Source organism: Lethenteron reissneri, chromosome 23 (genome assembly GCF_015708825.2).
Source record: "Lethenteron reissneri isolate LAM-NWPU_2019-01 chromosome 23, ASM1570882v1, whole genome shotgun sequence".
Lineage (NCBI taxonomy): Eukaryota > Metazoa > Chordata > Hyperoartia > Petromyzontiformes > Petromyzontidae > Lethenteron > Lethenteron reissneri.
Window position 1 is genome coordinate 16,584,748 of NC_083801.1, and position 22,684 is coordinate 16,607,431.

Here is a 22,684-nt window from a genome sequence, read left to right on the forward strand (position 1 = left end):
TCTGACAAAGACCTGCAGGACCAGTGGCCAGGGATGCAGTGCGTTCTTGCTTCCCCCCCTAGCCCAGCTGTCAAAGGGCCCCAGTGGAGGGGAGCTGAGGGGTCGTTGTTCCAAAGGCCTGACCTGCATTGCTGGACATGGATCTCGAATGCCAGCAATGCAGGAGATAGATCACGTTCTTGTGGTCACCTGCTGGAAGCTCCTGCAAAATTGCAGGGTTGTTCAGGAGTGCGGTTTTCCTCAATACTGAGCATAGGCTGCTGACAGCAGACCTCAACATCTGCCGAAAGTCCCAGAGGATCTTGAGGTGCAGTGTTGAAGCGCTGGACCTCAAGAAACTCCAGGATAAGGGAAGCGCAGAGACATATGCTGCCGAGGTCTCGAATCAGGTTGATGCTCTCGCTACTCTTGATAATCCAGAGTAGATGTGGGAAGTCTTTAAGTGGGGGACCTCAGAGACAGTCAGTGGATCTGCTGGAGTTAAGTAGAGGTCAAGGCGGGGTCTCATCTCGTCGCAGCGACTGCAGACCACAGCGGTGGCAGCACCCGGCCAGAAGTTAACTCCAGCTTGCACAGGCAGCTGATGCATCAATTGAGAATCTTATTGTGAAGGGATAGGGAGAAGGGACAGGGAACATTTGGTTGGGGACCTGATGTCATCAATCCATCAGGACACGAGTGACTCCAGACCAGCCTATCAGGCCCTCAAACACCTCCACTCTTAACCCAAACTACGAGGGGCCTCACTGAAGGTGACTGATGGATCTGTTTCAGATCCTGGAGAGTGTAGGGCTGTGGGCCAGGTACTTTGAGCAGATCCTCACTGCCTCCTCTCCGGTTGTGAAGCCGGATGTGCCTGATGCTGCGTCAAAGGCTGCCAATCCCCTGATTTTGGAGCCGCTCCATCTCTGGACAAGGTTTGGTGAGTGGTAGGAAAGCTGAAGTGGTGAAAGGTGGCTGGGGTGTGCAGCATCACAGCCAAACTGCTGAAGGCCGATGGGGAGGATATGACAAGGCGCTCCACGCGGTGACTGTTGCATTATGATCGGGCTCTGTACCCCCAAACTGGATCTGGGGAAGACAGCCGACTGCAACAATTACCGTGGGGAGACTGGGCCAAGACTCCCTTCGTGCCTGGTGCAGGAACAGCTTGCTGTAGCTGTTTGGACAAGCGACTTGCCTTCCCAGAGGATGAGCCAGTAGGGCAGATTCTCCAAATCGGGAGTACCTGCCGGCTGGAGAACGAGGGGGAGGCTCGTGTTCTCATGGCTGCAGCAGGCTGTCACCTCCAGGGGTTGGGACTGAGTAGCGAGCTGGCCATGCAGCTTGCCGTGAATGACACGAAGGGCAGAAGCTGGGAGGTGAATGCGGCGACATGTTGTGTGTATGGCCCCATGTTATCTGATTACATTTGTATAAAGCAGTTTCATATCATGTGTGGCTAACACCCAAAGCGGAACTACAATAAAATGGCCTTAATTTCAGCAGAGCTCAACTATTATTCTGAAAATATTGGGTAAAAATTGAACGTTCCATAAAATTACATTTATTAAACAATAAAAAATAGCAGTTTTAAAATTACTAGTTTACCTGTACAATGCACTGCATAACTTCCAGGCATAAGATATAGAGTAGTTATAAGCTGCATATTTAATATGGATAACTACTTTTCCACAACAAATCGATGTTTATGGTGTTTGCCTAAACAAGAAAATGCTGTTCTTTTAACACAATGTCAACAGAAACAACAATTACAGTGAAGCAGTTAATAACTGAAGGGTGATGGGTTCATTGGAGTCGAGATCGTTTTTCTTTCAATGCTGAATCTGTGGCTTTTCGTTTTCGGGCAGTAGAGGGGCCAGATTCCTCGCCTGCTTGTGGTGCTGGCACATCTGGGATGTAATACTGCTCCAGAGTGGGTGGGGAATCCTGCACACAACAAAAACAGCATAACAATAAATATATTTTAAATTATAGTGGCATGTTTACCTTTTCTTTAAAAATGCATTTTAATATCATGACAGATGTTCACTCTATAGTACATAAATATAACTATGATTATAGATAATTAGGGTTTAGCAGTGATGCAGTGTATAGCACACTATAAACTCAACAATTCCCAGCCACAGTAATATATGAACCGGTCCCAGGCCCTCCTTTTGCAACCTGCACTGAACATGGTGAAGTATAGCCAAACAACTCCCTCAATCGATACGGTTTGGGTGGCCATCACATAGCTATTTGTTTATTTCTGTTGTTCATATGTACTAAAAATGAAAATGTTTTATTTCAAACCAAGCATAAAGTATAAATCAGCATTGGAAATACATCATGGGACCTCCTTTGCCAGTACCAAAATATGAGAATAGGTTTTCCCCTTTTTTCTGGCAACAAAACAGGTTGTTAAGATGTTAAAACGCCATAAGGCGTCCTCTGGTCTAACACCGTTTTAGACGAGGCTCAAAAGAAAGCTGTCTCTGGTGTGAACCAATCAGTTTCAAAGACAAGGCATATATTATCAGAGTATGATTTTTGTTTGCATTCTGACCACAAATATTGTGGTTAATGCAGACATGATTCCTTGTAAAAGGTTTCAGTTTGGTGTTTTAACATCTTAACACCTGTTTTGTTGCCAGAAAAAAGGGAAAAACCTATTCTCATATTGGAAATGCATGTTTATCAATACAAATATAAACTAACTAGCCTTTTGCCCATCCAAGGACGGGTATATTGCAGTAAATCTGAAACTTGCAAGCGAAAAGAAGACCGCGACATGATAATCATTGCATTAATGCGTGTGCAATTTGTAAGGGCGCGGTGACACAGACCTATTTCATTTTAAGGTTATAATCCCTTGTCCATCATAACGTCCTTTTTACTTTGATGTCTCAACAGCGTGCCGTGAGGGTTCTGCCTTTGTAGTGAGGGTTTTAAGTTGACGCTGAGGAGGGGGGAGGAAACGCCTCGGCCCCCCATGTGAAATGACGTCAGCCGCTAATAATTATTAATGGGGGGGGGTGTCCATTTTGAGGACGTCACCTGCTCATGATTATTAATGAGTGGGGGGGGGTCCATGTGGAGGACGTAGCCTGTTCATGATCAATTAGGGGGGCTGGTCGACGTGGAGTGACGTCACGAGTGTTGCACACAGACATTCTTGGCTCACAGTAGGTAATAATGGGGGAGGTGTCCATTTGGAGGACGTCACCTACTCATTATTAATGAGGGGGGCTGTTCGATGGGGAGTGACGTCACTTGCGCATGATTATTAGTGAGGGGGGGGGGGGGAGTATTACATATTGAGTGATGTCACCCGCTCATGATGATTAATGAGGGGTGGGGGGGGTGTCCATTTGGAGGACGTCACCTGCTCATGACTATTAATGAGGCGGGCTGGTCGATGTGGAGTGACGTCACGAGCGTTAAAGACAGACATTTCTGGGTGATTATAGTAGGTATGAGATGGGCATGTGAGGCCAGGTGTTTGGTTTGCAGTAATACAATTTAATTTCACAAACGTGAAACATTATATTTCTCCGAATCAAAGTAACAACCCATCTGGGATTTCTCCCAGGAAAGTGACATTGGCCAAGAGTGTGGCACGTGCCATGATGAGGAAGTCAGCGATGTACTCGGGACGTAGGCAGTGCACATGTCGTGCCGCGGCCTGCAGCAGCCCAGTGCGGACCTCCTCCGACCGCAATCGCGCCGCGTCCACAAACAGATGTGTGGCCTCTTCTAGTGCCTGGGCCTCCCCGCTCGACAGCACCTGCCACATGCAACAATCAGCTCCCACTGTTCAGATGTACATATACAGACATTTACATTTTATTTTATTTTACGAGGTAACGCCAACTGAGATATATAGCTCTTTTTCATTCGTGACCTGGCCACAAATGCTGGCTCAACGAAGTGGCTTATCACGTGGAAATTTAAAGCAGACAAATACTTTTAAACGCATGTTTCTAGATGTGGAGGGGAGAATCGGAGGATCCGGAGAAACGTCCAAACGGAAAACATGCAAACTCAAAATATACAACAGGCGTCAGGATCGGGATCAAACCCATGACCTGCTAGGTGTGGGCCTCCCCACGCTATGCGGGTCATGGAAGTTATTTGGCGATACTGCACCATACTGGTCAGTGCAGGTTGGCGGAGCCCAGGATGTGGAGCCATATAAGTACAGGTCGGTGAAATGGCCCAGCTGCTTGTTGTAGAGGTTTGTGGTTCGAACCCAGCAGGTGGCCCTAGTTATAACTGTAGTTGTATTAACTGCAAAATAGACACTGCTTCAAAGTGGACGTTAAATATGCTGAGATGTCATTCTAAATGAGTAGGCCATTGTTTGCGAGCGTCATAGCTAACTTTGCCAAATGGAAAATTAGCTGCAAATTACTCAATTCAGATTATACAAAGCAACATCACCTCCTGCTGTAAACTACTGCAGTCTATGTGTAAATATATCACCTTCATGATAGCTTTGTACTGTAATGGCACGAATACCAAATATACTAAATTACTTGTATTAAAGGATGATGTTTATGCACTGCCAGAGAGCAACCTGCTGTGAATGGTGGTCATGCATCCAAGCACTATCCTGGTACAACCCTGCTTAGCTTCTGAGATCTGATAAGCTCAGGTGCATTACAGGTGAAAATGACAAGGGACTTCTACTCAGATGCCACTTTTTAATAATGTTTTTTTATTGTTGCCATCTCCACTGTGCCTCGGCATAGAGCGGTATCCACCAATCCTTGGTTATCAACATATTGCTTCAGGATGTAAGGCTTTATTTAATCACTGCTTTGATAAACATGCAATTGCATGGAATACTTCAACATACTTTGCTTTGACAAGGCTGTTTGGATTCAATGAATAGTTCACGGTTTCATACCTCTGCGCCTCCCGACTGCAGCAGCCTCCTGAAGCCTGACTCTTTGCTCTGTTCAATATTCAGGATCACCTTCCAGCCACCGAACGCACCGACCTACAACACACAGTGGCATGTTTCATCTAGTATCAATTGATGTGCCAAATCATGATCAAACAATGCGTGGCTTTGTGAATGTAGTGTTATTCATGGCCAAACAAAACAACTAATAAAGCATCCCACACAGGAATGCATTTTACAGAAATGCAAGTGGAATGTTATCTTACATGCCAAGAGTAGCCATGAGGTGACAATCACACTTTTATTAAAAACATCTCGAAGGGAAAAACTAAGATGTCAAATAATATGTAATACTGTACTCTACAAAATGGAAAGTATAGGATAACCATACATAATGCACATCAGAGCAACATAACATTTCATTTCAGCTTGGACAGCAATTATGTTTCGTGCACCCTGTTGTATTTTTATTACTCTGCATAAGCAATGCAAGATCTAGGCTGCTTCCTAGATACAATGATAGTGGCAATAATTTTTCACAGACAGGTAATGAAGGAGATGACGGTGGTGGTTGTAGCATTGGCGATTAGGACGTGACGGTTACGATCATGGTTGAAGTAGTAGTGGTTTGAGTCAAGGTGGTGGTAGTGATGGCTCTGGCGATTGTTGTCAAGATCGTGATGGTAGTAGTGGTGGCTATGGCCATGGCAATTTTGTTAGTGTGATCATCTTGGTGGTGATGGTTGTGTTTGTGATCAGTGGTGGCCGTAGAAGCCATGGTGGTTGCGGTAGCAGCACCTGGGCTCCAGGCTCCTGCCGTCGCTGAAGTTGTAGCTTTTTGCGCCAACGCATGGCAGCTGCAGCGAGGCGGCGCTGCTGGGTGCTGAGGTTGGCTAGGGCATCCAGGATGTGGCTGCTACCCCACTCATACTCCTCCTCCTGCTCCATGGCACATCGCACCACCCACCACAATTTGGTCAATGTTTATCAATTGTGGAGCTGCCATGGTGCAGGGCCTAACAAAGCAGACTTAATTCAGATCATTATCGGCATTCAAATTGGAGAGAGCACAATTCTTAAGTAATACATCTTTGTCAATTCATTGGTAAGGATCAATGAGTAGAGCAGTAGCCATAACCTGCTTAGCCATTCTCCAATAAAAAAAAACACAATTTAATTTAACCTTGTCGTTACATACCACACCACACTGGAAATTGTACTACCGAGGGACAGGCCCCACTTATATAAAGGATGTATGTTGGCTCTCGTCCATGCTTGCTGTTGCTTTGCGCACATGAAGGGAAATGCCAGACATGAACATTTTCTGTGAACATGAACATATTGTTGTCCACATCACCCTCACACACATAGCTCTTAAGTGCTTGGAAAAAAATACTTCCTTACTCAGTGTTGGCGAAGGACCTGCCAAGCTTGAATAATTACCAGGTACGATAGCACAAGTGTGCGATTACATAACATGAGTGGGCTGTGGCAATCAGAATACCCACTCATTTTCCTGCTACTCCTCCCCACCACCTTACCTCCTTTCCACCCACTGACACCCTCACCTCCTTCCTTCCCACCAACACCCACACAACTTCTTCCCACACAAACCTGCACCTCATCGCCCTCCCACCCACACCTACCCACCTCATCTCCCTTCCATCCAAATCTGCCCATCTTGCCTCCCACCCATACACGCCCACCTCAATGCCCACCCACCCACACCCTCCACTTCGTCTCCTTTCCAGCCAAACCTACCCACCTCTCCTAACTCCCACCCACGCCTGCCCATCTCGCTGCCCTCCCATGCACACCTGCCCACCTCACCGCCCTCCCTCCCATCCACAACTGCACACCTGCACAAAGCGGCCCATGGATCGGCACGCTTCCAAGTAGGATTTGTGTAGCACCCACTTCCCAGCTGCCATTGACGCCAGGTACTTCTCATTGCGCAGAGGGTTTCCTACGATGATGTGGCTGCAGCTTGGGTCGAAGTACTGCTTGTCCAGCACCACTCCACCTTCCACACGAGAAGGGGGAGAGGTTATGAAGTCTTTGCCAGCAGCAAGTGATACATTCTTCGACAAAATATATTAATGCTCAAAGCAATTCTTCAAAAGATCTGTCAATGATCTGTCAATGATTGCAATAACTTTAAACAGTATTGCTATAACACTGTAATTTGTTTTATGTTATGGCATTTAAAAAATAAAATGTTAAGGACAAATTCAATAACAGCAGAGATGAAGGCAGAAAGCACAGTGTACACATAAGCCAAGTGTACAGTACAAGCTTGGTATTTAAACGTATGTTTTGGTCTTATTCATTTAGAAAATGAACATATAATGCAATTGCAGCTTTTCTTCTCCCAATTCCTTTTTTAGTACAGGCTTGGAAGATGGAAGCCATCACGCAGTCCACTCTGTTAAGTGAGAAATTACGAATAATGCCATCCACAACCAGGCGACTGAACGTTGATCAATGATCTCAGTCTCCACGGCAACAACTTAAGTATAGGCTGGAACATACGTTTAAATTCCAAGCTTGTAATGTGATAATGATACATTTGCTATGTGGCGATGCCTTCAAGACAGGTTGAAGGGAAGGGGGCCCTATACTTGTTTTGAGTATTTAAATCCAGTAAAGAGTGATGAAGCCAACATTTGGCAAGTAATATTCATGTACTAGGTTCGCTACCTAACCATTCCACTTTTAGTTTCATTGAATGCATAGACATGGGATTTAGATGACAGCATAATCATTTCCATGAAATGCAACTGGCTGACATTTCAATGAAATTCATACAAATATAATTTCTAGGAAATGTAGCCATTTTTCCATGGGGATATAGCCACAAGTAATTGCTTTGACCTTTATTTACCGAGGTCCTGTACTTTGACAGATATTCAAGTGAACACGTTCCCAATTACAATAAACTATTCAAAGTACGATACAAACTTTTTTCTGTGTAGTCACCCCAGCCATATCCAACATCGTTGGCCTTCTACACAACAGTATCTTAAATATACACATGTAAATAGACCTGACAACTCTAGCAGAACTGACACTCAGGTGCAGTCTTACTTACCAAGCTGCTCTATGAGCTGCAAGTAGTCAATGCGCTCCTGGGCACTCATGGAAGAAAGCTGGAAGTAACGATGGGGCTGAATGGCATCACCCTCATGCCCACCACTCACCTGTCACGAAACAGGGAAAGAAAGTTGTGAGCATTGCACACACCTTTCTGTATTTTACCAACAGCACAAAAACATACATGTGGTAAATGATCTGCTTTTATGCTTTACATAATTAAAATTTACATTACATTAATAAACATGATTGTCAAATAAAACATTTTTCAGAGGTCAATGTGAGTAGAGAATTCGTTTTTCAAGATATTAAATGTAAGGTAATGACAAATAATTGTCAGCCTTTTGTCAATCCTTTGCTCGACTAAGGAATCCCCGTGCCATGTTGGTAATGTGGGTTAATTAACCATACTTCACCACGTTGGTAAGTGCAGGTTGATGAAGGGGTGGATACAGGACCGGTTCAGATATCACTCACCACTGGCTTGTAATTAAAAATCAGGTCGCCAGGCTCATACCACAATGCACTAACCACTGTGCCACTGATCCCCTAAAAATATAAGTGAGTGTAGACAGAGTTCTGTTATGCAGCTGCCATGTGTGGCACCGTCTCTGGAGGTTGTGGCGCCACAGGAGGATTTGCGAGTGGGAACGCGATGCTGGGTGCCTGTGGCGTGGAGTCCGGGCCAGTAGGCAGCTTCACTGCCTGCTCAGGGACCTCCTGCTTGCTCTTCTCCACTGAGTCCATTACCCACACACACAAACATGAACTTATTAAGCATTAAGAATTCAGACTGCTCATCTTTGTTTAAAGTTTGCTTTGTTTTCCCTACATTGCCTTAAACAAGACTTCACTGTGCAAATGTATAGTTTTATTTACAATTGTTGATATAAAGTGGCTGTTTCTGTTTATTACTGGCATTGTTTTATTCATATTTACGTCCAAGTTTCCCCTGCCAAAATTGTCTCAAAGAGCTCTTACTGGTTTACAATTCATTAATGGACTTTTAAATACACGTTACATGCACAGAGGTGTTCATTTGTGAATTGTTAATGAGTGTCTTCTGGTGGATACAATCAATATTAGTCCATGCATGAAAAAATATCCTATTACATTAACTGTCATGAAGGTGTTGTTTGGAACATAAAGGTGGCTTAAACAAAAATAATTCTTAATGACTATGCTTTTAATCCAAACATTCATAAACAACATATGGCTTATGTATCTAAGACAGACATTCTATCTCACAGCAATTAGCATAATGACATTTTAGACTGTTTGCCACGTGCTTACTTTTTTAACTTGTAGTCTAATACTTCACATCATGGTGCTGTGTTGCGCAACACACTAAAAATACAATCAAACTTGGCTTCACAATTCAAGAAACGATCATTTATGAATTTTTTTTTGGCAAAAAACAGCTGGTACCGTTCGCGAGCGCAGGCTGGACAAGGGGGGGCTGCTGCTTGGCTGTGCTGGATGTAGGAATGTGGTTAGGAGGCGGCCCAGAAGTCGGGCCGGGTGTGGAGTTCATGGCTCCACAATGCAGCTGAGTTGCTAGGCGGGCACGCTCCTCCCGAGCCGTGGGGTCATCCCACGTGATCTGGTCGCCCTGCGACTGCTCAGAGTGCGTGTCCAGAGGGGCAGGAGACGACCTACGGCGTGCGCCAGGGGGAAGCAAAGCACGCTGAGCTCGCAACTAATGAGGCAGCTCAACCAGCAGTGATCGCTGCCAACATCCACCGTTTTCTGTTGCCACCCCCACGCAGCTTGACCGCAGCCAAATAGGTCAAGAAAGCTAGTAGCCAAATGGAACAGGAGCTTTTTCATGATTCAACAAAAGATCATAATAAGTGCACAAGTAAGACCATATGAAGTGAATTTGCAGGGCGTTTTATGCTCGGCTCTGTCTGTGATGCGGTGAAGTGGCCGGTTGAAACTAAGATTCACTCTGCAGCTGTGTTGTGCTTCATCTCACAGCACGTGGTTCACAGCGTGTGCAATTCATGCCCAGAACCCTGGATCCAAAATGTGCGGGAAGGAATTAAGGAGCCAACAACTTACCTCACATTGTCCCAGGTTCGACTGCGGCTGATCCGTCCTGAGCGCATTACCCCGCTGTTTGCGTCTTGCTGAGGCTGCGGGGAGTTGGTGCCCAGACGGCTGGGGCCAATTGCTCCTGCCTTCGTTGCCATCATGATCTCCTGGAGCTGTTGCTGCAAGTTCTCCCGCAACTCCAGCGTCGCCAGCGCATCTGCCAGGGCACAATGTGGTATGTCTATTATGACATGCTGATGTGTGCTCATTACAAAGGCTTTTTAAGAAGCTAATTTTAATCAATACAATACATTGGACTTACAATATTCCAAAAAAATTATTTACCACGTTTTTATATGTATTTATTTTCTTCCCCACTGTACTCACCATTTTTTCTTATACTTGTATCTTTACTCTGCTCATATTGCTGGTTGGACTGTTTTCCATGCTGGGCTATATATTCATCCTCATCATCTGTGTCCAGGTCCTAAGGTAAAAACAAAGCACCACACACACAAGCTTTAACTATGCTCATACAGAACCTATGTTCATACAATGCAACTGTATTTCTGTCAATGGTGGGGACCCCACAATTGACGCATCATAAAGCTCCTTCGTACTTATGCCATCACAAGGAAAATATCTATTCAGGATGGGTGATATTGTACAATAGAGGTGATACAGGCTCAATGAGAACACTGTAGTTAGGCTATCTGTCAATGCACAGCTGGATGAGGGCTTCCCCATGCCATGTTGGTAATGGGGGTTATTTGACTATATCTTACTATGCTGGTTTGTGAGGGGTGAAGGTGGGGAGCATCGAAGTGGAAGCATATAAGTACAGTACAAAGGATGTTTTTGTACTGTACACTGTTGCCCACGACATAGTCCTGCTGCCTATCACAACCAGTCATGCATAGTAATCGTCCATTAAATCACTATCCAGGTTTAAACCTGCTTAGCTTTTGCGATCTGATAGTCCAAGTGATTTGGTCATAGACAGTCAGGAAATCTGCATCTGTAAGTACATTTAGACTGGTGGCATCACCTGGCTGTTGACAGCGCATGAGCCGGGATGCTGCCGCAAGGTACGTGTCACACGCTGTGGCTGCTGCACTGCACTCAGGTCCAGGCTCAGGCTGGGGTTGTAGGAGTGTGGGTACAGTGTCTCAGCCACGTGCTTCTGCTCCTGAGCACACTACACAAACAGCACAGGCAGCCACGTAAGTACAGAAGTGCGTACTCACTACCAAGTTTCACCTAACGTCATTTAAAACATGACATCCCCAGCAAAGGTTGGTCCTTGAAAATATTCTGTAAATCATATTCACAAAAAGACAAAGTATTTGTTTTTACTAACCATGACCAATGCTAATAATGGTGCTCAAATACATTCTGTAAATGTATTTGCTGGTGAATGATGTTGAAAACAAGCTATAAATACAAAGGAGAAAATCACCAAGGTGACATTTTAGCAATTTTTAAATGAGAATGTTGCCTTGTATGCGGGAAAGGTAACATAGGCGTTGCTGTGTTTTGTCGTGTCAGTATTGTAGGAACGTACAGCGTGTAGCCAGTGCTCTGACACGACGTGGATGCCACGATCACGCACGACACGGTACTCCTGCGAGTTGTCGTGAGCTCGGCCCTGATAGACGAAATGCGTCACTTCCTCATCAAAGCTCCACCTGGAGGTGGGTAACACATTACATGAAATATTGTTAATGTGCACACGTAAATCGCCACTTTGTGAGGCGGCCTAGATGTTTTATCTTTTGGTCGTGAGTGCATGCTGTGCCCATAGGCTTGCTACCAGACATGGCTATTCAGCAATAAACGTCCATTTAACTTCAAATTAATTTGCAATAAGAATGTTTGCATTACGGAGCGACAATTCTTCAGCTGTATTGATTTAGCAAGACCCCCAATTGCAGACTTTTAGTTGTTGATCTGTCTCAGTAAAACATTTGTGAATTCAATTATTTTAGTGATGTACTTTGCTGTCATGATATAAGCAGTGATGATAGGTACCAGAATTATTTCTCAAGCACCCCTAAGATAGGTGCACCTTAATGAACAAATGCAAGACAAATGTACCGATTGGGCATTGGGGCTTGTCATGCAAATTTAAAATACCAAATCAATTGTTCAAGGGCGTTTATTGAAACCTTGGATAGGCCAAACATAGCTCATTTTAAGCCTACCACTCATTGCTTGGAATGCATTGAAACACCCACAACATGAATGTGTTTAATACTAACGCCCCTGACATCTGAGAACCCACATTAACAAAAACACATTTATGGCAAGGGTGGGGAAGGATGCACTATAGTAGGAATTTAGAGGTAACTCAACCAACGTGCCCATCAATATAGATTTTAAACAGAGCCCAAACACCTTGGGGGTTATGAAAAACCTCACTTTGACTAGTTCAACTCCCTGGAGGGAGCTGTCATTAACTTTTTGGGACTGAGAGGTTTATAGGATTACTCTGCCTTTCAGAAATCACAGCCTTTCAGAGTGCAACTCAGCCAAGGTCTTGCTTACGTTGAAGTTTCAACATATAGACAAAATCTGCCCAATACAATTTGGTTTATATGTATATGTACAGTTCTTTTCTCAATCCTCCACATGGTGCGTAAGTCGTGAGGTTACATGACCATATTTCACCACACTGGTCAGTGCAGGTTGGTGAATGTGAGCAGCATACATGTTGAAGCATAGTATAGTGCAATGAATTTTATTTCACTCTTCTCAGCAGCTCATAAACACCTGCTGTATGCGGTGGTCACATATCCCAGCACTATGCAGGCTCACACCTGCTTAGCTTCCAAGGTCTAATTATATTGAGAGCATTGATGTGTGATTTCATCATAGAGTGGGTGTTATTTTAAAGATTGTATACTTTGCTGAAGCCAATCAACAATGCTGGGGACCATCCACAAAGATAAATTCCTCACCTTCAAGTCCAAACCTCTTAACCCAAGAACAAAGTAATTGCAAGCAGACTTTTCTGTGTAATCTACGAATAAAATATACAGGTCCAAAGATGCATGCGACTAGTACGCGTGTCTATGGTACGTAGATGCGCGCACCGATACTCCGCTCCCAGCGAGGCAGCGATGCTGTTCAGCTCTGCCTGTCTCTTGCTAAGCTTCTTGCTCACGCATATCACCACTCCTGATAAAATGCTCGTGGTTTCTTTCTGGAGAAATAAACAAAAGAAGTACTCATTTAAACCATTGCATGCTTTGAATGACAATTTTTTTTTACAGCAAAATATAGACATTAAAGAAAAACACCTAACAAAAAGCTAAAGTTACAAGTCGAAAGTATGGTGTGCACAACATTTAATTGCATGAATTACTAATTCTATTAAACAGTTTCATGAAAAAATGTTGGAAGTGTACCTTTAATACCATAAAAGACCAAGCACTACGTTTTAAGAGGTATAAACCAGACAAACCTGTATATAATTTACAGTTATGTCTATACAAACTGCCAAAACTTAAAGTGAACACTTCATGTCCAAGCATCTCAAATTCTGAAAATCACACGGAAACATTTCTTCAAAGCGAGCTCAAATGACAATCGTGTATAAAGCAGGCAGTGGCTTACAACACCATACTCTTATTCGTTCCAAGCACAAATAATGTTTTGCTGTTTAAGCATCAATGCACCAATCACCTATAACCAAGCTCATTTGATAGAAACAAGTGCATAGTTTAACACATTAGAGATTCCAATGTTGATAAATGTGACAGATATTATTGTTGGGCATACGTATTTTTTTTATATGTATACAGTAAAACCTCAGCTAGCCGGACGAATATGTGCAGAGGAAATATAAACCACAACTACAGTATGGCCATGTTTCCGAGATTGAGGGAACCTCGTCGGGGCTGCCAAGGCATACAAACATCCATCTGTGTATGGCCTGACAACACCTACAGTCGACCAAACACAGAGGACAGCACGCCCTTCCCGAAGGCTGCCTCGGTGGAGGCAGCCTTGCGATGGCTAATAAACTTAGCTGGTGCAAATCAGGTGGCCACCCTTCAGATCCCTCGCTAGCTTGTGGCTACTAATCTATGAAGCCACCATGGCTCTCATGGAGGGCACCGCTCCCATCTGCATTGCGTGGCTCCTCGAAAGCTCATTACACAATGAGATGCAAGGCCATCAGCCATGCTGCGATAAGCACCTTTGAGCCCCCCTCCCCCTTTAAAACCCCCTTATGCCCCAACCCTTCATTTTACAGGCATCTATGTACACCTTTCATATTTCGTCTACAAAACATTGGACATGTGTATCTTGCAATTACACAAGGGTGCCTCCCTTTATTGAACATTTACACGGTAGGTGCAATTAAAAAGTAAAATGAGACTAACACTCATTGAATGTTTAAAAATGCTACATTTTTGACCGCAAAAAAATAACGATGGGGCTAGTGAACATTACGTGCTGACCAATTCATAAATTGTAGTGGAAGTGTGATTACCAGTATATAAAACAATGCCATTGTGAGAAACTAAATAAAAGGGTGCACGACTTAGAAATTAAGATATGCAAATGTTGTCAGAAATACAAACGACAGCATTGCACCCCAAATGATAGCATACACCCACAAGCTGGAAACATCCTAATATTTTTCTTTAATCGCTTTCTCTAGTTCGAGACAGCCTGCTACAACCTGCTATGCAACCGGGTATTTCCACCGAGGCCCAAACCACTGTTATGATGGGCCTCAGGGCTTGACAACAGAAAAACAGGCAATTTTCCAGCCTGGTCTTGCTTCTGTCTCATGTCGGTTCTGGTGGGTGGAGGGATCGCAGGTGAGGGGGGAAGTACAGAGGTGTGCGGTGGGAAGCAGGCGGTACAGTGCTGTGACTCAAAACCACAGAGAATGACGGGAGGGGTTTTGAGGAGAAGGAGGCGATTGAGGGGGGGGGGGCGTTTTTAATGTGGGAAACTATGGTAGGGTGGGTGCGGCATGCAGGTGGGGTGATATGCACCATGCTTAGCCATTGGAGGTTCTAGCAAAGCTGCATAGGGCAATGAATCATGCTGCTAGGGGCTATGCAGTGCACACCTAGCCACCAAAAATGTTTCAGATAGTAAGGTTTATGAACATTTTAGAAAGTTTTACACCGCACAGTGCATTATGGTCAATGATGCAAATCTCCGAGCTTAAATAACAAACATGAATCAGCATCCCATCATCCAACCTGATGATAACAAATACTGCTGTAAACAAAGGTACATGCTGTAAAGGAGGAGCTTGTTTAGCGATCACCAAAGGATTAAAGTGAATACAGTGCAATAACCACATGTTGTTTTGTGCTTGAAAGTTGTAGATGAAACTCTACATTTAGAAATGCTGCAACTGGTAAACTGGCATTGGAGTAGTATTGTGGGAAACAAATGCAATGACCACATGCAATAGTGTGCAGAATGACCTCATAAAGATGGCAAACCCTTGCATCGGGAGCCAAAAAGGTGACACATTGTGGCTTTCCCACACTGCCAGTTAAGTAGTTTTTGAGAAAGTGTGCATTGTGTCTGAAAGGGGAGGAGGGATGGTATTGTGGGAAGGAAAGTCCACCTTTAAAAGCAAAGATATAGAAAACAGAAGGACTTTGCCAAAACCAATTAGGGTAGGCAAGCACACGATGAACAGTACACTTGCCCAGAGGGAGAAAACTACAAAACACTCCGTGCATTCTTGATTTATTAGCTTGAAATCCTACAATGAATGATGTATACAGGTATTTACTTGTCTATAAAGTGTACATACTATGGTTTGCTCATTTTAGGGTGTATTTATAATACTATTTTTAGTTGCATTTAATTAAGAATAAAATGTTAATTTGTGGTACTTATAAATTCGGTATAAAATAGCTTAAACTAATTCAATAATCTAAATATTTGATTAAAAGCTTCAAGGGGTTTACCATCACTTTAAAAGTATATAAGAAAAGTGGTTTTGACATCATGTCACCTATTTGCATTGTGTTATTTTTGTTTGCTTACCCAAAGAAAATAAAGCCTCACTGAGCCTCGACTCTTTTCCAGCAGCGCCCTGCAAAGTTTTTTTAGTGGGGGATGATGCTTGCTATGCATATTCCAATTGAGTAAATTTCCGGTAACATTTTCAAACTAGGCAAATTTATTTTTACCGTGATGCCAGAACACAAGCGGTGATTGCATTACTGCTGTTGGTATGGTCACCTTCAGTTTTAGACGTAAATATCTAAAAACTCATTCACATCAATAGTGGAAATAAATGGCAGCTATTTAAGCTAAGCGTGACTATAGAAAGAGATATAGGCTTACAAATGAGCTGCAGGCTCACACGGAAAGCTTGAATTTCAGCAATTGTATTGCGAGGCAGGAGTTGCTACATGCAAAGCACAGCTTGTTCAAAAATAGAAAATGAGAAAAAGATGAAGTAAAGTTTTAAGTTTCATATATTCGTGAATTATAAAATGTTACCCAACGTAATTTTTTACGTAAAAGTGGTTATCCTCGGACACTGCAATGTAAACCACAAGCCCGCAGATAACTCCTCATGCCACAGCCATTCACATTGAAAACTTGGGATGCTCAAACTTAAACTAAGTATGTTTACCTCATTTATAAAACTCAATAAATGCAAGTGTATACACTTCATAATAGGATGTTTATTAAATGGGGCCATTGAGGTGTATTGACAATGTAAAAAACATGCCACGAGTTATTTATTATTATTAAAATATTAAAAACAGCCCCTGTGTTAAATAAATCACTGTTCCACCTAAAATTATCCATTTGATTTATCCAATAAAACCCTCTCTTGGGTCTAAGTATGTAACATGCAATCGATTCAGTGGTTAAAAACTATACTTAGGCCTTTGGTCCTGTGCTGAGCAACCATGATGATAAAATAAAAAAATATAACATACCTGCTCACGCTGCACGGCCTTGGGCAACTCGGGGCTGGCGGGGTCTACGGGCCGGGTGCTGTTGGCCAGGGCTACGTTGAGGTTGTTGCGGAAGAGCTGAGACAGGGGTGTGCCGCTGGCCGAGCGGTCAGCTGCGCCCTGCCCGCCCTCAGGTGACTCCAAGGCCTTGAGCGAGTCCTGATGGGAGCCACAAACTACATCCATCAGACCCTGCGCTAAAGCCCCAACAAATTACATTGCCATATCTAGGCTCTAATTGCAAGTGTCCTTGAATATTAATTGTGATGAAGCTGAGAGAGCATCTTATCAGTAATTGTCCACTGGACCATCCCACCACCCACCTCCTCCTCCTTTGCCATCCATGTTTTTATTAACACTGTAAACCCTGGCTTGCCAGGCCTCGACTAGCAACATTTCACATTTAGCCGAACCAATGATGGCGAAATAATTCAATTTAGCCTCCACTACCACCGACAGCACGAGGCTGCAGTGCATGTACCTCACATAGCCGTGCATCCTGCAGCTGTGTAACCCAGCTTCTCTATTGCTCTGCCTCTCTAGCTTTCTTACTGTCCCCCCGGTTTTTGTTTTATTTCTCGCACGGCATCAACAAACCTCAAGGATGGGTAAAGTGCAGCAATACAAACTGTAAGTACATATATCTAGCATTAAAAACACACGAAGTGCATTAAATAATGTTTAAGATATGGTTCATAGAGTATATAGGACTCGTTATTATATTTACTATATTGTTTTTTTATTTTGTTTTAGCAGCTAGTCAGACTTTACAGCAAGCCAATAGATGATGCAACTGGATGGTTGTGATATGGAGGTATAGGTGACTTTGGTGATTTAAAAATATGAAAACCCCAAGATGAGTTTAAACGTGTTACCAGCATCCTAGTGCAGCCATAGCTACAGAATTATGAAAATAAGCTTTCTGTTTCCAATTAAAACACTTGTCCTCTCATAACACTGGCTAATTTGTAAATACTCCAGTTTGGAATATTCTCCAAATGTTTATATGTGCATCTAAGTCGATGAACCTCTCATGGATTTAAGTTTCTACTCAATTCATATCCATGCTAAAGATGAACCAGCTCTCATGGAACATTATGTAAAAAGGCATATAATTTGTCTGTTGCCTCAGATTGTAAGAATATAAATATTATTTCAAGGCTCGTTTTATACAAAAACACATATTTAACGTAATTAAGCAATTGTGAATGTAAAAAATGCATTGTATGCATTTATCATCACAATGTTTATCACAAACGCCACAAATTTAGTTACAACTACTGTACTTGTCAGGTCATATTTAGGTAAGTAAACATAATGCCATGTTACTTCTGTTGGCACAATATAGAATGCCCCTAATTTATTGAGCCAATGTTTCCCTGGTGAATGCACACACACCCATCTATCTGTACCTTCACATCAAAGCAGGGCTTGATGAGTTTGTCTCGACAGAGGAATTTGGAGGGTGTGTCCTGGGGAGCCTCTGACCCACTGCCACCGCCTGCCACTTTCCGAGCAGTGTCCTTATCTGACGCAGCCTTGCCGACAGCTGCACCCACCTTCGGATCCTTCGCAGCCACTGCCTTGACAGCACAAATAGACATGTGCATGTACGCATGCATTCACACATGATGAGGCTGCCAACATGCTTACCGCCCAATAATTGCACATTTTTACTCACACAGATATAAATGTAAAATTTCGCAACGACAACAACTGACCATAATGTGTGAGAATAGCTATGCCAGACGTAGATACGGGTGCAGGGTTTTCGCCAGCGTGTGGCCCATCAATACATTTTAAAAGTGTAGATAACATTACCCTAGATGCTAGAAAATATCTAATTTGGCCAGCAAAACAAAGCATAATACAGATTTAACTTAAATAAAAACATTTGATATAAAAAAATGTTGCACGAGCTTAGATAATATTTGAACATTACCTGACATTTGTAATGACCATTGTTTATTCTGAGAAATGAAAATTATTTACCTCAGATGATGCTGTGCCACCCCTCTCCGCTGCTAGTACGTTTTGGAAGGTTTTGCTCCGAAAACGATTATAGTCCAGTGGCGTCACAAACTTGGACTCCAGGGCGAGCGATGCATCTGTGGGTGTGTGTGCTGTGTCCACCACCGGTGCAGCATTGGGCATCTCCTGTTCACGGCACTGGCCAGCATTGACTGGCGTACCAGGCTCTGTGGTTTGGGCTGTGTGAACATATAGACATAAGAAATATACACATAAAGAGGCAAATAATTATTTATCATTGAATGTTTAAAACACTTTACATGTGCAAACAGAAAACTGTTGTCCGTTATTTCTGGCAGAAAATAGAAGACTCTTTGGTGTTTTTTTTCCTGCCATACAATGGCAAAAAATGCCTTGTATCAAATTAACTACCGCAATATATAACTGTAAGTTCAATTCACGTAGATAAACTTGGTAATATTAGCCACAAACAAAACTTGGTTAGCAATTCATATGGGTATTTTAAAAACATGACTTGTACAACCATAAAAAATTACATCACATGCTTAGTTTATTAAATTTAATAAGGAGGTGAGTTTGTTTCATAATGAAAATCCAGGTGGTCATTTGGCTCAGAAAGCTAAGTCCTGGGTTCGAATCCAGGAAGGTGCCTGTGATTAACTGGGTTTTCAAGTGCAGTGAGGTGATAATGGTCTTAGGCCAGTTACCAATGACTGCACAACAAAAAACAATCAGATTAAGTTTGGCTAAATTTCAGCAAGAGGATTAAAAACTTGACCGTCATGAAATAGAACTTCAGTATCATCAGAGCAGGTGGGAAAGAGCTGTCTCCTATTATGTGGAACAGAGGTGATTTAAATGGATCTCAGAGGTAGCTCGCTCGATGAAATCCACTTTTGTGGGCCACTAACACAAATGGCTGCCACTGCTCTGTCAGAGAACAGGATTCATCATATCATGGACATGATGCCAATAGCTCAATCAGAATAAAACATGCAAAAAAAATCAGGACAGTTGAAACTTTCCATTGAATGCCAATGGCTGTGTGTACACGCGCGAGCCCTCACCGAGCCGCACAGTGTGCCCGTGCTCCTTGGCGCGACGTCCCTTGCGAGCCGACTCAAGCAGCCAACCCACGCCCACTGCTGGTAGATCCCACTTGTTCGCTGCCTCAAACTTGCAGCCGCTGGCCTCGCGCACCAGGAGGTGCGTGCTCGCATGCATGTTCTTCTTGGGATTAGCCTTGCGCACAAAAAACTCCTGTACCCTACGCCATGGCACAAAATTCGGTGCTTAAAAAAATCACTTGCATAGACATATAGCAACAAGAAATTATTACAGGGTGATCCATTTATAGATAGCCCACAGATTGTTAATGACCCTCTTACTTTCTTCTCAATAGTGTTTGAATATTGTGAAAGCTTTGTTGAGAGAGTGTATCAGGGAAACGTGAAACGATCTAATAATTATATTTAGATTGGTGGGTGACGTGGAGAGGTTATGAATTAAAATGTAGTTTTATCTATGATTTCTCAATATATTAGTTTCATGTATGTAATTCATGTACAACTCGATGGCTTTAGTGATGTGTGACACATTTCAACAAAAGATATACAAGAAGATGGCTCCTGTCATATGGTCCCCAAACAGCCTTCATTCATCCATCCTCCAATCATAAGTGCAAGCACAATACATTTGCATCCAGAATTCATAATACCTTGCCCCAAGTGTTTCAGCCAGGAAGATGAGAGAGTCACGTTCAGTCCCTGTGAACTGACTGATTGACAGGACGCAGGCGGACAGTGGGTAGTGTCCCTCCAGCACGGGCACAGGCGTGAACAGAGGGTTGGAATTGAGCTCCAGCAACTGTTGCTGCTCCACGCACATCACCTGTTATCAGACATTGCGCACACAGATGCACGTCTCATATAGGGCTAGCAGGCAAGACAACTACAAAATAAAAATGTGGAATGTAGAGAAGATGGATATATTATTTGATTAAACTAAACTCTTAAGCTCACAATTGAAACATTATTTTTTTTATTGGTAAGTTGCATATAAACACATTCCTGCGGAGGGAGCTGGTAGAAACGTTGGGTTGCTCGGTCAATGGCCAGGGTCAACGACGGCGTGGTGTATTCCGCAAATATGCCCGACTGTGAGGGCGGGCACAAGCTGGCATGAGGAGGTTAAATGTTGAGTTTTATAAGGGCACCATGGGGTGACCAGCCCCTCCCCACCCAGCCCCACCCCTACCACCCCCCACCCTCCCCACCCAGCCCCTCCCTCCCCACCCAGCCCCTCCCTGCACGACGGACACAATAATCCCCTGTGGGCTGGTGTAACCAGGAGGTTCCTACCAGTATTATTTAACATGAACCCTACAGCCACTCGAGAGGTATTACTGTCACCATAACGAAAAACTAAATCAATTTTTCTATCTAATTGTGACCCAAATTTATAATTCTTCAAATCATGACAGAATCCTGAAAAAGAGGTAATACCAAGTCCACCAGTTTTATAGTGTGCAGAGAGGCAGAAAGCTACGTTTTTGATCTGCACAGCATGGTGGTTGAACAAAGTGTGGATGAAACAATAGAGTCAGTCTGGTTGACCGAGCCCTCAACATGAGTGAAGGAACCAATGAATAAGGGTCATGGGGACTTGCCAGCCATGTGTTGGTGACGACTTCGTGCACAGTGTTCTCCACCTCGCAGCCCAGCAGCGGCACCACGGCGTAGTGGGCCACGGCGCGAGAATTTGTTGGCAGCATCTTCCCGCCGTGCTCGCTCACCAGCAGTGCCAGCTCGGACTCCTCGTTTGCAGAGAACCCCACCACTGCAAACCGCTTGCCACTGAAAATACCGGCACCTGAGTCCTCGCACAGCGTCGAGTCTCCCTTGGTGTCTATGCTCGCCAAGAGTCTTGTGGAAGGCGTCGCGTTGCTGATTGTTGTGTTGGTGTGAGATTCTTCCGTGTACGTTCTGTCTGTTGCATTTCTGCTGACCATGCCATCTGCTGCTTGAGGATATAACACAAAAGGTATTAGAAAGCATTTTCGTGACTGATAAACAAGCAATGATGCACGCATAAAAGCCAAAACAAAAAATACTATTATGTGTAAGGATATCCACTGCAAAAATATTTGTAAGCCACTCTTGTCAAGTCAGCAAACATTCCATGAAATTGTCTCCTAAAATATTGTCAAGAAAATATGAAAATAGTGATGTTAACAAAATGGTACATTATTGTTTGTTGTTGACTTATATGCTATAATCAGGAAACAGAGCTCACTTATAAATGACTCATTGACCAACTATTACCAGTTAATAAAAACATAGGGTATGTAACTTCAATGCTGCATCACGTACTTGGCTGTGAATACTGCAACATGAGCTCATCATCTGCCCGTTCCATCCCGTCACCGGCATTGCTACGGATTCCACGGCCTCGCCCTGCAGGGCCCTGCTCAGTGAGGGGCGGCACTCTCTGCTGACTCGGGACACTGGCTACGGGGGCCAGAGGGGCCTGCAAGAGGATCTCCTCTGGGGCCGTGTAGTCGGGATGAAGGTACAGATCGGTTGGCAGTAGGCGGCGCTGGGTGAAGCAGTCTACGAGCCACTTGGCCGTCACGACGTTACGCCTGCACAGAAACATGTAATCGTGGAGTTTTTAAAGTAATATTAAAATTATACAGCTTGCATGTATT

At 43.6% G+C, this 22,684-nt stretch overlaps 1 protein-coding gene across 5 annotated transcripts in view; it reads right to left on the reverse strand.

Moving 5' to 3' along the window:
- Positions 1-1,523: 1,523 nt before the first annotated feature.
- Positions 1,524-22,684, reverse strand: part of TOPBP1 (DNA topoisomerase II binding protein 1) — a 29,629-nt gene continuing 8,468 nt past the window's right edge. For all 5 annotated transcript variants that reach the window (XM_061557517.1, XM_061557519.1, XM_061557518.1 and 2 more), the window contains exons 10-29: positions 22,347-22,618; positions 21,644-21,993; positions 20,693-20,865; positions 20,043-20,242; positions 18,976-19,193; positions 18,396-18,566; positions 16,966-17,142; positions 13,117-13,226; positions 11,586-11,709; positions 11,070-11,219; positions 10,409-10,508; positions 10,049-10,238; positions 9,413-9,639; positions 8,591-8,721; positions 7,983-8,091; positions 6,751-6,914; positions 5,690-5,830; positions 4,895-4,987; positions 3,608-3,769; positions 1,524-1,929 (exon numbers count right to left, since the gene is read on the reverse strand). In XM_061557517.1, the coding sequence (XP_061413501.1) occupies positions 1,789-1,929; positions 3,608-3,769; positions 4,895-4,987; positions 5,690-5,830; positions 6,751-6,914; positions 7,983-8,091; positions 8,591-8,721; positions 9,413-9,639; positions 10,049-10,238; positions 10,409-10,508; positions 11,070-11,219; positions 11,586-11,709; positions 13,117-13,226; positions 16,966-17,142; positions 18,396-18,566; positions 18,976-19,193; positions 20,043-20,242; positions 20,693-20,865; positions 21,644-21,993; positions 22,347-22,618 (3,403 nt within the window). In that variant the 3' untranslated portion in view covers positions 1,524-1,788. The remainder of the gene's footprint in view (positions 1,930-3,607; positions 3,770-4,894; positions 4,988-5,689; positions 5,831-6,750; positions 6,915-7,982; positions 8,092-8,590; positions 8,722-9,412; positions 9,640-10,048; positions 10,239-10,408; positions 10,509-11,069; positions 11,220-11,585; positions 11,710-13,116; positions 13,227-16,965; positions 17,143-18,395; positions 18,567-18,975; positions 19,194-20,042; positions 20,243-20,692; positions 20,866-21,643; positions 21,994-22,346; positions 22,619-22,684) is intronic.